This window comes from Branchiostoma floridae, chromosome 3, assembly GCF_000003815.2.
Source record: "Branchiostoma floridae strain S238N-H82 chromosome 3, Bfl_VNyyK, whole genome shotgun sequence".
In the NCBI taxonomy this organism is placed as follows: domain Eukaryota; kingdom Metazoa; phylum Chordata; class Leptocardii; order Amphioxiformes; family Branchiostomatidae; genus Branchiostoma; species Branchiostoma floridae.
Genome location: NC_049981.1, coordinates 14201990 through 14216718, shown reverse-complemented (window position 1 = coordinate 14216718; position 14729 = coordinate 14201990). Strand labels below are relative to the sequence as shown.

Sequence of the window (14729 nt, the reverse complement as noted above, 5' to 3'; positions counted from 1 at the left end):
AACTTGTATTTGTAAGTAGTCTAGGCAATGCTAGATACATGCCCAGACTTCAACTTTGACATATTACCCACAGCGCATCAACTGCATGAGCAGCTCAAACAGTGAACCAGCTGATGAGAAGGTGGTGAAGGGTCTTTGTTTGTATTGTACTTATGTCAGTTGTTTGTATCATACTTATGTCAGTATTCATATTCTTGCTTGCTTGATGAGGTAACCGCAAAGACAGAACACAAGAAATGCATTTCGACTTCAGTGCAAATCAGTGAGATTTAAATGCATGCACTGATCTTATAGTGTAGTTTTTACAAACTCTGTCTTCAACATGACAAGCCCTTTGTTGATGTAGCAGGTACAATATTGCCAAATGCACATTTGAGGTCTGAACTTTGTTGATTGTTTTGAAGAGGTATAAGGGAATTTGAAGTATTCTGTAGGCTCAGATGTGTTCCTTTCAAACTATGCAAAAGGGGGGATCCGTGAGTAGTACATGTTGGTACATGTGAGAGACATTTTTGTGGCTGCAGGAAGGGGGAAGATGGACCGTCAGAAGTCCCTGTACAGACACAAACTTACCCACACTGCAATGGAGTCCATCCAGGGGGAGTACAAGGCGCCGCCGGTCGAGCCAGCCGACTATCACCACCTGACGGAAAATACGTAAGTTACCATGGCAACCATTGCAAAGGGCTTCAAAATGAGGAAAGTGCACACCTTACTGTCTTGAAAATCACTTGGGAACAAAGCATTCTGTGAGTTATGCTTTTGGTTTGCATCTGGTTTCTTTTCCTCAGTTTGAGAACCCTTTGAAATGTGTAAGGGATACGCAAGTTCAGTTGTCAGGTCCTTGAGGTATCTATGGTAACAGGCAAAGTTGATGAAGATGATCATTATTTCAAATGTTCCTACACAGTTAACATTGCTGCTTCCATTAATGACAATTATGTACACGTATGATGTAAAACCCCAATTTTCATGTTCACATGTACGATAGTCCTATTGATATATTGTGTGCACAAGTAGGTAAACAACTTCAAATTTTGCAACAAGTAATACAGCAGAGGCTTCAGCATTTTGGTAAGAATTCCAAACTCCCCTAGAAGAATTCTGGATTCCAATCTCTGCTGTGACATCAATTCAATACTGAGAGTTGAACAGAATAACAGTTGGATATTAGATTTATTAAGTTGTATGCAATTTAGTGTCAAGTATTGTGTAAGGTGTTGGTGGGGCCCAATTTCTCATTGCAAACTTGTATGATAAGTTGGCTGAATTCAAGCCCTAATATTGTTATCCCTAAAAATGGAATTGCTAGTCACTAGACCATCAGACTTCACTCAACAAGAAACAATAGGAACTGTCCTGACTACAAATTCTCAATGTTTCCCATTGAAGTTTCCCAGCACTCAAGAATTCCCCTGCACAATGTAAATTATACCCTCCCACTGAGCAATATGATTTCCCCCTGATTAACACATTAAAGTGTGAGTACTGTGAAGTTCTTCGCATTGTTTGATTCTATCCTAACACTTTCATGCCTATGTTATTGAATATTGTAAATGATTGATGTTGATTGATATTGATTGATTAATTTGACCTTTTGTGTTCTCCTCGATGAGTGAACTGCCGAGTTTCTTTGGCGTTGCCCCCAGGGCGGAGCCATTTACATTTGTACTGTGTTCTGTTTGGTTTGTGGTTTGATGTTGGTGCTTTGTTTCCATGTAGTTCGCAGTTAGAGGTCTTCTGGAGTTTGCAAGATGACAGCATGTAAGCCACGCAGTTTGCCGTGCCTGCACGAAATGTGCTCCAACCCTCCCCCCATACCTTTTTCCTTCACCTCTCCCTTCGCTACTTTTCTGCATGCACTTGGTACCTGCTGGTAGTGTAGTCTAACACATCACCATGCTTTTCTCTCCCAGCTGGCAATGTATGTAAGAGCAGTGGGAAAGCATGTCCCTGCAGTACCTATCATGGAAGCCAGGGGGCATATTTGCACTTTCACTTCAAGGGGCAACAGTTCTTTGAAATCCAATAACTTTGATAAAAGCTTTTTAAAAACCCCACATTTTCAAATGCCTCTGGTTTCCATGGTGATGTCCATCTCAATAACAATGGTTCTTTTGGTTTCTTTTTCTGTTCCCCTTTTCTTAAGTTTTGGAAACTCAAGATAAAAAGTCAACACATTCGAGAAATGATCATCAATTTCATACTCCTTCCAAGAAAGGACCTCTCCCTAGAAAAGAAAAAGAAGAACAAAAAGGATCTTAATATTAAGATGGACAGGACATTTGGTGCAGCAACAATTGGAGACTGTAGTTTATGATGTAATGCATGGTAGGATTGGTCTCCAGGGCAACCAGGATCCCTAGCCAATCAGGTACTAGATTTAGTTGGTAGAATCAGCCAATGGGAGCTGCTTTGATTCCTACATGTATGTGAATATGTTGTACTTTTAGAAATGATGGCATTTTCAGCAGTTCATTTGTTTCACTGGAAAAGACAAGTTGCATGCAATGTGACTTCATTGTTGGAAAACTTAAAATCTGTTAAAAGATAAATGCTATTTGGAGAACAACCTTGTTATACCACAAAACAAATATGAAACTTCAGATTTTCATCTATGAATAGAAATGGACAACTGGACTGATTCCAAAGCTGTACCTTGACAAACAAAATAGAACATGGCGACATGTAGAAAAAAGTGCAGAGTTACTGTCTGCCTAATTACCAAATTGCTGTATACCTATCATTTCTGAAAGGTGAAGTAAAAATAAAGATGTTACATTGCTAACCAGTCCTTTTTATCTTTCTCTCCCTCTTCTTCATAGATGGGGAGGTATTCCTGCCAAGAATGTGAAAGGAGACAGGCTACTACTTTTCCTGGGTATCATAGACATTCTGCAATGTTACAAGTAAGTATAGCAACTGCTTTAGAATACCAGTATATCTCAAAATGTTCTGATGTAAAAAAAAAGGGGCTTTTGCTGTCCCAAAAGTACTTTTTTTGTCAGCAATTTTTGGTTGAACCTATGACCTTCATTATGATGATTGGCTCAGTTACATTTGAAGAAGGCAGTAAAAAAAAAGAGTAAAGGATAGGGTAGTCCCATAGAGTATTAAGCTGTAGGGGCAGTTTTGTTATCCACTGTCCAGGGCATGGTACCTATGCATCCACTGCATTTTACCTATGCAGCTAAAATCATGTATCCATTTCGCACAAAGTTGTAATGTGGAAAATGCTTTTTCCAAGGTTACAACGTCAAGTCAAAAATGCCAGGAATCGTACCCATGACGTCTCTATCTTGTGTCCGCTAGTGACACCATTCAGCAGCGACACCTAGCTGCAGTGTGAAGTAGAACCAGTCATTATTGCCCTGAAGAAGGTGATACATAGTCACAGAAATTTCGGCTGTTGTAAATACAGTCATACAAGTATACAGTCATTCACCAACCTGCTGTCATGGTTGACTCATGTTTTGTATGATATTGATGTTTCCCTCTGCAGGTTAAAAAAGAAGCTGGAGCACAGGTTCAAAGCGTTTGTCCACGATGGTGACACAGTATCCGTGTGCAGACCAGCCTTCTACGCATCAAGATTCCAGAACTTTTTCTGTCAGACAGTTTTTAGAAAAATTCGTAAGTAGTGCTCAGGAAAAAATTTCTGAGGGGAAAAGGTTTGTTCTCTTAGTTCAACACTAATAACAGCTGTTACATATAGGTCCTCATTCTAGATGATGATTATGCTGCAATCTTGCTGTTTAAATTGTTTTTGTGTAACTCTTGATTACATAATTGAAATATCATGCCAAATGTAAAAGTACATGTATGACTTAAAAGACAATAGTACACACAAAGCATAAAGATTTGTTTTTAGGACGAAATTTTGCACTATTGACTTTGGATTTACAAAACTATAGTGATGCCCTTTCACTTATATGGGCTATGGCCAAAGCTTCAAACCTGTATCACTCTGCAAGTGTCTCAGTGCGAGAATATCGCACTGGTACATTGGTTAGAATACTGCTGGTTAAATGCTTAAAGTTAGTGATGTATTGACATTGTTAGATACAGATTTGTGGTTGAATGTTGGGTACATTATACTATGCTGGTTTACGGCTTAAACTGTACCTGTGTAGCGAGTTACATTGTAGGTTATATGTCCAAGTTGAAGGCCCCTAAAGGTAAACAAAAATGTCTCGACATCTACATCAAAAATGTGTAGAACTGTCTACAATGGTTAGGGGCAGTCACCATAGACATACTCTCCTAGATGCGTCTTACTGAGCATGCACAGTTAAATCATGAACTGGCTTATTGAATGTAATGTACTCAACTTGTAATATACATTTACATGTATATACATGTACTAATCTACATGGTGATGGTTTTGGCATGGTGACATTTGGCATTTGGTGTCTATTCAGGTGCACGCAGGTGTGGTTTGTACATGTTGCTTCATAGTATACAACATGAAATATGAGAATCATGTCATGGACACGAGAAACTTAATAAGCGTTTTACAAAATTTTGACTTATTTTCTGGAATTCTAAAATAATTGACTCAGTGTACAAACCATTCACACTAAGCCACAGAAGGTGGTGGGCATCCACACAAATTCCACCCAAATTGTTCGAAAAAAAATCTAACCAGAAAACGTCACTCTTCTTCTTTCCAGAATCCGTGCCTCGGGGAAGTATAGCGACCCAAACCTCAATCTTTCCTCCCCCTACAGCGCTGAAGCATTCCCCGTCAAAGAAGAAGGGCGCGGTCGGGCCTGCAGGCATTCTGGGAAGGCCACGGTCGGCGACAGGTGCCTCCAACGACAGGGATGAAGATTACTCGGCTGGAGCAACAAGTTTACCCGCGCTGGAGGAGGTCAAAAGTAAGGCTGCTCACTTGTCATTGCTTCAGCAATATTCTGTGTCTTCCAAATAGTTACACATTTAAGGTATCATGATGTTTTATAACTATGGGATGTGAATGTACCACTGAAGACTTTCATTTTTACGATGAAAATGAGTCTAAACATCAATTTGAATTGCTTTGATTAATTCTTTTGTATTAGTGCTTTAGGTACCATACCACAAAATAGTTCATGTACATGTGTGCCAGTGTGTTTACAATTCAAATGTGCTATTTCATTCTCTGACTGCGATATCATGTTATCTAGGTAGACAAGGCATAATTGTTCATGTACATGTGCAGTCACAATCAAATCTGTTATTGTATGCTTACTTTCCTGTGATGTTTCTTTACCTAGGTAGACCAGACATTGTCCCCAGTACCCCACCCTCCTTCGATGACGTTGCCTCCACACCGACATCGATAGAAACGCCGTCAACAATGTCACCAGCACTCTCAGAAGCCTCTCCCAGAAAACAGTTAGGTTCTTCTGCAGTTGTTTTTTTAGCTACACATGAAGTGCCTTACTATACATGTACACAACTTGTATGAATAACCAAAGAAGTAAACTAGATCTTAGCTGCAACACAGTTTGCTTAGGCAGTGATACTAATGAATAGAATGTACCAGAAGATGCATGGCTGTACAGATCAGTCAAGTTTAAAGCAGTTGTTTTTTGCCAGCTAGTTTCAGTACCTTTGCATCAATGCTACTTATAAAACATTAAAAGGCGATATTGCAGCAAGTTGTAAGCCTGAAGAGATTCAATGTTATATCCACTGTAACATTTCCACTCAGTCTGTAACAAGAGTTGTAGCTTGTTTTTAAAAGATGTCAGCTACAGCTCGAACATGGTAAGCAGGGATTGCATTTGTCATTTCGGATGATGATATAAAGATGTTGGCACTGTGTGTGAGCGAAATATCTGCAGGTAAATGAATCCAACACACTTATCGAGAACAGTGTTGGTGACCCAGTGTGCTTAGCTAAAAACATGAGCCGCAGCAAAGTCTCATTGCACTACCACTAGCTATTTGAAAAAAGCGTAATGCTTTGCCTAAATTGAGAATGACTGCCTTACCTTACCAGACTATGTCTGTATGTTGTTTCTTCAGCACTTCGTCAACCTCCACACTCCCAATTAGAACAGTAGAAGTGGAGATCACGTCAGAGGGGTCGGAGGCAGCGGCGAAGTCAGAATCAACCTCTGCTGCATCCAGAAGAGATAGGTAGGATGTGAGGGGGAAACTTTGGTAACATCTTGGGGCAGGAGGCAACACTAGGAACAGATTTACTATGAGTTTTTGCACTTCAGAGTACACATATGCAGCAATAGAAATTGTGGTTGATATGTCAAAGGTGAAGGCCCCTGACTTAAAAACATTACACGTCTCGACCATTGTCTGATTTCCATAACGTTGTCCAGACGTGCTATGTTTATGTCTCTGACCTTCTTTTTGACATATTACCCACAACTCCTGTCACTGTACATGCATACTCAGAAGTGAGAAGTGATCTTATACTTGTCATTTAGTAGGCAAGAGTTCTGAAATATTTCACATGTAGAAGGGAAGAAAAATTTGGTTTTCTGCCTGCAAACCTGTACTTAATGCTCAATGTGCATTTGACTTACCTCCGTTGCAGACAAAATTTGAGTGTTTCGTCGGAACCGTCGTCATCACTGCACCCGAGCACGTTGTCGAGCGAGTCGACCCTGGCAGACGTAGACACTGACGACATCACCATTACAGAGATAGTAAGTACTGTGTGAGCCCAGCTGGACATGTGGCACACAATGCAGCTCTCCGATATACTCCTTTGCACCTGCTTTATACCTGTGCAAGGCTATCCAAATTCCACTTGCAACACTCTTGTGCAAACATATAGAATAGATACATGAATGCAGACAAATTCCTTAACACAAAGTTTTCAATGTATTTCTATACTTGCACAGTTGTAAGCTTTTGGCAAAGCTATCTGCCTGTGGATGAACACTGCTTGCACATACTTGTGTATCTATAGATACACCAACTTGTCAAAAGTCTGTAGAAAGCACTATCGGTCCAGAAATGGGATAGCAATGGAGAAATGCTGCAGTAGTAGATATTTTTGTGGCAAGGCCTGTATACGTTCTGTTCTATTATTACATTTTGGAAAAAATTGTTTAGGTGGCAAGGTTCTGGGTTAGATTCCTTGGCAGTATTTTGTGCTGTGCCCTTGGGAAACGCACTTTACACCAGTTTTCTTCCTTGACTTGGATGAAGATGAGTGTACCTATCTTTGGTTAGGAACATCGTCTTGGATGGGACGTAAAGCTGAATGTCCTGTCTTTAAAGATAGTCATGCCTCAAGGGCGTTAAAGAACCCACCACACTTATCACGAGGTGTGAGTGGATCATACCTTACAGCCTGGTGTCTGGGTTGGCATCTTGAAATGGTGCTAAGTGTTACAAATGTACGTCAATACTTTCATAAATGTTTTATTTTTCAGTAAACCAGCATGCGCAACCCACCATCAAATAGTGCGGCTAAGAATGCCCAACGATTTTCCACAAATATGAAATTACTGAAAAATTCTCAAAGAGCATCTCACCATTGCTATCGCATTGATGTGTCTGCATATTAAATTGTTAAATGATTCACATACTGTACATCAGTCATTGTTGGATAATCTGCATGGTGTACTTTGTCATAACATTATACCATTTTTTGTCCTACCTGTATATTATGTTATGCCTGGAAACCAGGTTGTTAAGCATTGTGTATTGTGTATATTTTGTGCCTAAACATGAAACCGAAGCCACCTTTACTTACCAGTTCTGTGGTATGGTGGTATTCTAATAGAGTGTATCCCACTGTATGACACCATGTATATATATCAGTCTCGATGCATTTTGTCTCCATGTTTTATTTGGAGGGCAAAATGTAGTTCCTTTGTACATATATATATATTCACAGGCATAATGTATGTTTCCTCACAGTATAAGAGAATTTGCTTGTAGAGTTAGGCATTACGAAATACATGTACATGTACATGTATTTGCACATTCACCTCCTACCCTTAAAGATGGACTATGTAAGATTGTGGATCCCTCAAAATATCTTAACCTTACACATTGTATAATGCTAAGGATAGATCAAAGTGAGCTGTTGTATTTCATTCTCCTCTGCATGACTGTATATCCTCATATATTTTACATGATTACACCAAAATTTTGATTTACAAAAATGTCATAGTCCGTCTTTAAGTTGCACAGTTTTGCACCATAGGCATTGCTGTGACATCATCGTTGATTATAGATCATCATATTATAAACTTCTCAACTTGTCAATCATTGCTTTATCATCCTAGATGCCCATGTAGTTGACAGCTGACTTATTTGCATATTTGGGAGAATGCGTCTAGTTTTCATATTAGGGATGATGTCACAACAAGTCTATGATACCAGGCCTCATTGTCACTGTACATTAATGTAATAACAAAAACCAAATGACTGCTGTAACATTTCCAATCATTGTACCATTAAAAAGTATGCATGGTACGGTAGTAACAAGGTGTGCATCATTTTAAGTTTGGAGCTCCTCTAATAACAGAAAACCTCACTGAAAACCACATCTGCTTTTTTTGGGTGATATAGGCAATGCATTTTCTTTTCAACCAAGATTATCACATCCACGAATAACTGTGTCACAAGTCCCACCTACACGGAAGATGCACTTAATGCAATATCTTAAAATGGTCATAAATCCACTTCTACCATGTTTGTCGTAAATTTCTCCAGGCTAATCTACAGTACATTCTGAACCTACCCTGTAAACAGCTTGTTAATATTATTTACTCTTTTTAACACTTTTAGCCATTCTAACTTCTTGTCTTCTCTTTCAGCTTAACATTGCTAAGACTTTATCATTAACATTTCATTTTCCTTCATTTGCTGTTCGTAAGTTACATTCATGCCTTCACTGTGGGAAAGAATACTGCACCAATAGTACATACTGTTGTGATGTTTTTGTTGCAAAACAATATTTGATTTCTTGATCTTAAGTATACAAAAAATGCCAAATTGCTTGTGTGCATTCCCACTGCCATGGCTTGGCCATTCCTTGAAAAAATTCCATTAAAGAATAAAATTTGCAGAAAATGTAATTTTGCACAGTAATGAATGTAGAGAAATTCAGCAGAACTTCTAACCCTCCTTCTACTGTCTGATCTATGACTGTTACCAGTTTGTTCCAAAAGGCAACCTAAGCAGAGTTGGGAGGTTGAACAACAAGCTTGTGCTGTCTTGGCTCTATGTTCTAGTTGGCTCATTGTTGGCTCATTGTTGCAATCTTTATCATAATGAACATGAAATATTTATGATCTAAGCCATGATACAACATTACAGTGCTGTTGGTATGTTTCTTTCCTACAGTCCATATCACGCTGTAGATTTCAACATACATGTATGTCTGTGTTGACCCCTCTTTATATTTTGTTCCGACCCCTCAGCTTGACTCCTTCCCTTACCCACCGCCCGACTCCCATAGTCTGCGAGGTGCACAAAGTCGGCAGCTAGTCGGTCGGCCAGTTCCCAGAGGCATTAACCTACCGAGCAAGGGGTCGCTACTCAGTTCTGTTTACCATGCAACAAAAGTTTGACGGAAAACTGTTTCTCTCTTTGAAGAGTATTGCTACACAAATTTGAAGCTAAAATTTACCATTTTGTGTATGTCAACTGAAAAACACTTTGTAAGGCTGGCTACGTTGAAGAAGCTTGTTCAAAGTTTGAACTGCACATGTGCAGTGTAAGGCATTGTGGGTAATACGTAAGTTGAAGGGCCCTGACATACACAAACACATCTGGACATGTATCAAGCATGGTCTTGATGTGTTAGGGGCTTTCACCTTTGACCTGCACATGAGTGGTTCAAACTATGAACTTCCTTATTAGCAACCTTGAATGTGATTTCAGTGGCATGTGTTAGTGATATGCTATTCTGATATTGGTGATGTTCTTGAACTGTAGCAAAATGGCTCAAATTAAATCCAGTCACATGACTCAAGATAAAGATTTGAAAATTAAATTTAGACTCACTGATTGAAATACAGTTTCATATTTGATGATATTATGCTGTATGCAATACTACATCTTCCTTTCAAGACCATCTAATACCTGTCCTCAAATGAAACAAAACAAATCATAATCATTCAAAATCAAATACTAGTTGAATCAGATTTTGTGCACCTTGTAATCATGAGATTGTCACATTGATTAATACTACTCCCTGTCCTTCCCCTTTCCAAATTGCTCTGATTTTTCATAAATTTATGCATTTTTCTTCTTATTTTGTATCACAAGCCTACCTGAGAACAAGATATGGGCTGACAAGGTCTTCATCCATTTTTTCTCCATCATCTAACAAATTGCTACATATTTCTTCCTGTGAATCATGGTAGTTAGGATGAATTTGATGCAATTAATTTGCTTGTCTGTCATTTTTCCTACCTGGGCACCCCCTTTTTAAAGTGAAAGTGTCCCAAGTCTGTGAATCGAATACTTATCCATTGGGATATTCCACTGTTTTATAGGGGGTGTGCAGTGGTATTGTTTCTGCCTCTCTTCTGTGCTAATTCCCTGTTCTTGCTTTTCTCTGTCTCTTTGCAGTGAATGCAAGCGTCATTTTGCAGAGTTACTCGTAGGAAGACAGCAGAATCATGGTCCTTTGCTTTTTTCAGAATGACACCACTGTCTGGATCCTTCCGATATGAACTATTGCAGTTGATATACCCTGGGATTGTTTCCCAAGTTTATCTGTCATTTTGTCAACAAGCTGTAAACAAAAATGTCCATATACAAAACTGACCATCCACCAAGGAAAACAGTTCATCCATAGTGAGAAACATTGTTGTCCTCGCTATGTGAGAAATATATTGAAATGTAGCCAAATCAAACAACAACCTTTTACAGAAACTTCTTTTGGGAGTGGAATTATGGGGACGACACTTTGGGGAACAACACTTGTTGGGAATTGATCACAACAGAAGAAAGTAACAAGACAAACTATTAGAGAAAAAGTTCTCTAATATTATTGTAGGTTGATTTTTGTTCCGTATTTTCTGTGTTCAGAAAGCCAACAAGAGAGACCCGTCTGTTGAGCTCACCCCTGATGTGCTTTATTTCTTACGCCATGGTTCTGAGGTTCTTTTCATTTCATCTCATCTGCACTGGCTCTTCTACTTTGTGTTTGAGAATCTGCTAAGCTAATGAAGTTACTACTGTGGCTTTAATGTAGCTACGTCCGCGTAGCCTCTGCAATTTTATATTTACAATTTACAAAATGTGCTTCAATATCAAGACTAGTTCTGCACATTTAAGCACAAATTTTGCTGATGCATATTACTCAAGTGAAAAGGGATCAACTACAAAATGTTGCAGGGTTAGATTCAAAAGTTATTTCCGAACATGTCCTACACATCCAACCAAAGACTACTCACTCAGAATGTTTTCATGATTTTATGTTAAACGTTAGAGGTGGGAATCCATTAGCAAATAGAGAATCTAGTAATTCAGAAAATTCATTAATTTGACAGTCCATTTCTCCAACATAATGATAATATATTTTGACAACCATCTTAGTTTTTCAACTCTTAATGCCTGTCCCTTATTGTGCCTTGCATGCATTTGACTTTGCTGATTATCATCATATCCTCAGTGTATCTGTATGCATGTGTCTGATGAAAAGATGACAGCTTTTGTTGAATTATTGCTGATTATGTTTTGGTCACATGATCTCTAACCAATCACTTGGCAGGACAATTGATCACGTGATCAATCAGAATGGTGAAAATTTGGACAATCTGATCATATCATAATGGCATGTTTGTCATTACAGTATGTTCTTGAAATATCAATCACCTTCAAAGATCATTAATTTTGTTTCATTTCTTCCTTCTCTTTGTCCCATCTTCTTCCCTCCTGGCTTCTTTCACTCCCTCCTTTCAGACCTACTTGTAACAGATTGGAGAAATGGGAAAATGGCTTGGACATTCACATCCATGTAAGCAATGTGCAACTTCTTCACAATGTACAGTTGTTAGTACTTTGGTTGTGGCTTGGCTATATTAACTGCGGTGTAACTAGAACGTATTTGAATGCGAATTGATAACTTTCCTTTTGTAAAGCATTGACCAGTACTGCTATTTTTAAGGCCCCATATTGGGGCATACTATGAGATATGCAAGAAGATAATAATGGCCTCAATGTTAAAGAACTAGCATAGAAGAGTCTTCATTGCTTGTACATGTGTAATGTTAGATTCAATTTGGCTTCAGAACATTTTGGGTAAGCAATTTAACTATGACAACTCCACTCAACACAGCAAACTAATGTATGCTCACTTGTATGAATATTTGAAAAAAGCTGAACCTGTATTTTTGGCAATGCCTTTGGCAGGACTGTATAATCCATATATAGTCAAGGGAATTGGGAGTTTACAATGAAAACAGCTATTTCACTAGTAGTCTACAAATAATGCATAAATGTTGAAATTTGCAAAACTTTTGTTTTATATGAAAAGTGATCCATATCTGCATGATACTAATATGATATCAAACTGTGAACTTGCAAAACACCACAAGTCTTTAGAAATGCAGATATTTTATGTGTTTTTCAAATGTTTGGGATTTCCAGAGATTACAATGAAAATACTGATAGTTCAACATCCATATATAGCAAGATACTGTTTTGAAACAAGGTCCAGTCTTTGCTTTTCAAGGTTTGTATACATGACGATAGTACACAACAATTTCTTGTAATGGTAAATGTACCATGTGTCCTTTGCAAGAGTAGTAGAAATTGTGTCAGTGTTCTATCAAAGGTTTCTTCAAGGGACCTCCTGCATGTAAGCTTAGAAGTTCTGCAAAGTTTTGGAAAGATCTTGACTTTAGGACATGATGAGATCAATCCCAGGAAACCTTAAGAATAACTAGCCACACATACATTGCCAGAACTTGGCAAAGCAATAGAAAAGGCTTGTAGATTAATATCTTGCACTTTCTTTACTGCATTTTGATTTTGATACAGAAATATACATGTTTGGAATACTCCAAATAATCATGGGGTAGGCAGGTCTGTAACATTTTAACAGGAGGGATAGCTAGCTTGAATATTTGTACATTTGTATCATGCATTCCACAAGTATGCTAGTAATACATGATAAGTAGATACGTCTATGAACTTGAGAATGATTCTTACCCGTGCTTTTGTGAAGAAACCAGTTGTATAAAACAAAATAAGATGAAGACTCAACTTGCAATACTTGTGCACAACATACTTTGTAGGTAATTCAATGTGTAGCTTATGTTCTGTGATGTTGTATTATCATTTTATTTGAAAGAAAAGCGTATTTGTAATCTGCACTTTACATTGCTGGCCACCCCTGCTGGTTTATGTACCCGTCCATAGTTAAGTGTACTGTCATGTTGAGCGGGACGGTGCCATTTTTGACAGAGGTGGTTAGGCTGGTAAGTGCAATGCTACAGTGATTTGTAAACAGTTGTTGTCAGAGGCGTGATTTTGTGAGAAATATGTGAAATCTACGCTTATATATATTGTGGTGTACATGGGGGAATGGGTGGATTAAAAAAGACCTGAAAATAGCATGTGTTCTTGCATGATTCATTACATATCTGTTGTTTCATAAAGCTGTGCATAAATCTGTAAGCATTCTAAATGTACTGTTCTCAATCCATCATTGTAAAAGGGGCGCTAATACCCCCCTCACATTAGGCGCGATTCGATCGGACGACGAGTCTGCGAGCTCTAATTTACAAGGATGAGTTCCACCTTCCCGTCAGGGTCGACATGCCTCCTCGTAATTTAGAGCTCGCAGACTCGTCGTCCGATCGAATCGCGCCTAATGTGAGGGGGGTATAAAGACTAGAGGAGTTTAGGGATCATTCCCATGACATCATCATTTGCAGGTGGTTGGCCCCCAGAGGATGTCACTGGCCCCTTCCCATGATGCACTGCAATCCGGCTGCAGAGAGTAAAGTTCTATGATCTTCTATGGTTAGGGAAAAGCATCAAGAAAGGAACTCGATGTGAAAGTTGTACAATACCTGAATAATTTTAACATTTTGCAAGAATAAGCCAGGGTTAGAGCCCATTACGTATACGTATTAGTTGAATCATTAATAGTTTCCTCGGTGGTACAGGCAGGGATGAATTTTTATTGGGGCCAATTTCAATTTCTCTACTCTGATCCTAGATGTTACCTGTGGTAAAGTGAATGTATCTTCACCTGCATGAACCCAAAGAAATGCTGATTTTTAAAGCCTTTTCATCGATCTTTTGTGGTTTGGCCCTTGCAACAGTTGTACATGAGATATGAAGAAAAAGCTTAATTTCTCACTACAATACTTCGCCTATAAGCTAAAAAAAAACTGGCGGGAAGAGTTGGTGATCTTGAAAAATTAGATGAATCTAGCTCTATATGCAATGCAGCATTTATATTGTCATGAATCATCATTCTGAAATTTGACAAAATATAGCAGCTTAACGGTGCACACCCCAGTTCTTCCGCGACCGGGTCCGTGGTAGTCCGCGACCAAAAAGTGACGAAAGGCTTCCGAGGGCCCATGTTTGAGTTGACATTTCTCATTATTTCCTGCGAAATGACATTAAACGGTTACATGGCTGAAAAGCGTAGGAAATGGTGTGTTTTTGGCGCAAATTGTGTTTTGGTCCGCGCGTTGCTTCCGCGATATCCCTACGCCTGAATGTAAAGAGGCCCGTGACCTAGATTTACCTCTGAAGCGCTGTGTCGAGCGAAGTTGCAATGCCGC

At 38.9% G+C, this 14729-nt stretch overlaps 1 protein-coding gene across 16 annotated transcripts in view; it reads left to right on the top strand.

The window, feature by feature from the left end:
• LOC118411589 (phosphatidylinositol 4-phosphate 5-kinase type-1 beta-like) overlaps positions 1-14518 on the top strand; it is a 34622-nt gene extending 20104 nt beyond the window's left edge. For 5 of the 16 annotated variants that reach the window (XM_035814016.1, XM_035814020.1, XM_035814013.1 and 2 more), the window contains 9 exons: positions 525-657; positions 1723-1764; positions 2826-2909; positions 3503-3633; positions 4674-4880; positions 5259-5379; positions 6016-6129; positions 6545-6656; positions 9393-11082. In XM_035814016.1, the coding sequence (XP_035669909.1) occupies positions 525-657; positions 1723-1764; positions 2826-2909; positions 3503-3633; positions 4674-4880; positions 5259-5379; positions 6016-6129; positions 6545-6656; positions 9393-9542 (1094 nt within the window). In that variant the 3' untranslated portion in view covers positions 9543-11082. Of the gene's footprint in view, positions 1-524; positions 658-1722; positions 1765-2825; positions 2910-3502; positions 3634-4673; positions 4881-5258; positions 5380-6015; positions 6130-6544; positions 6657-7391; positions 8452-9392; positions 11083-11886; positions 13543-13865 lie in introns of those variants that run through there. The other 11 variants (XM_035814014.1, XM_035814027.1, XM_035814019.1 and 8 more) reach the window with 10 other exon arrangements.
• The last annotated feature ends 211 nt before the right edge of the window (positions 14519-14729 follow it).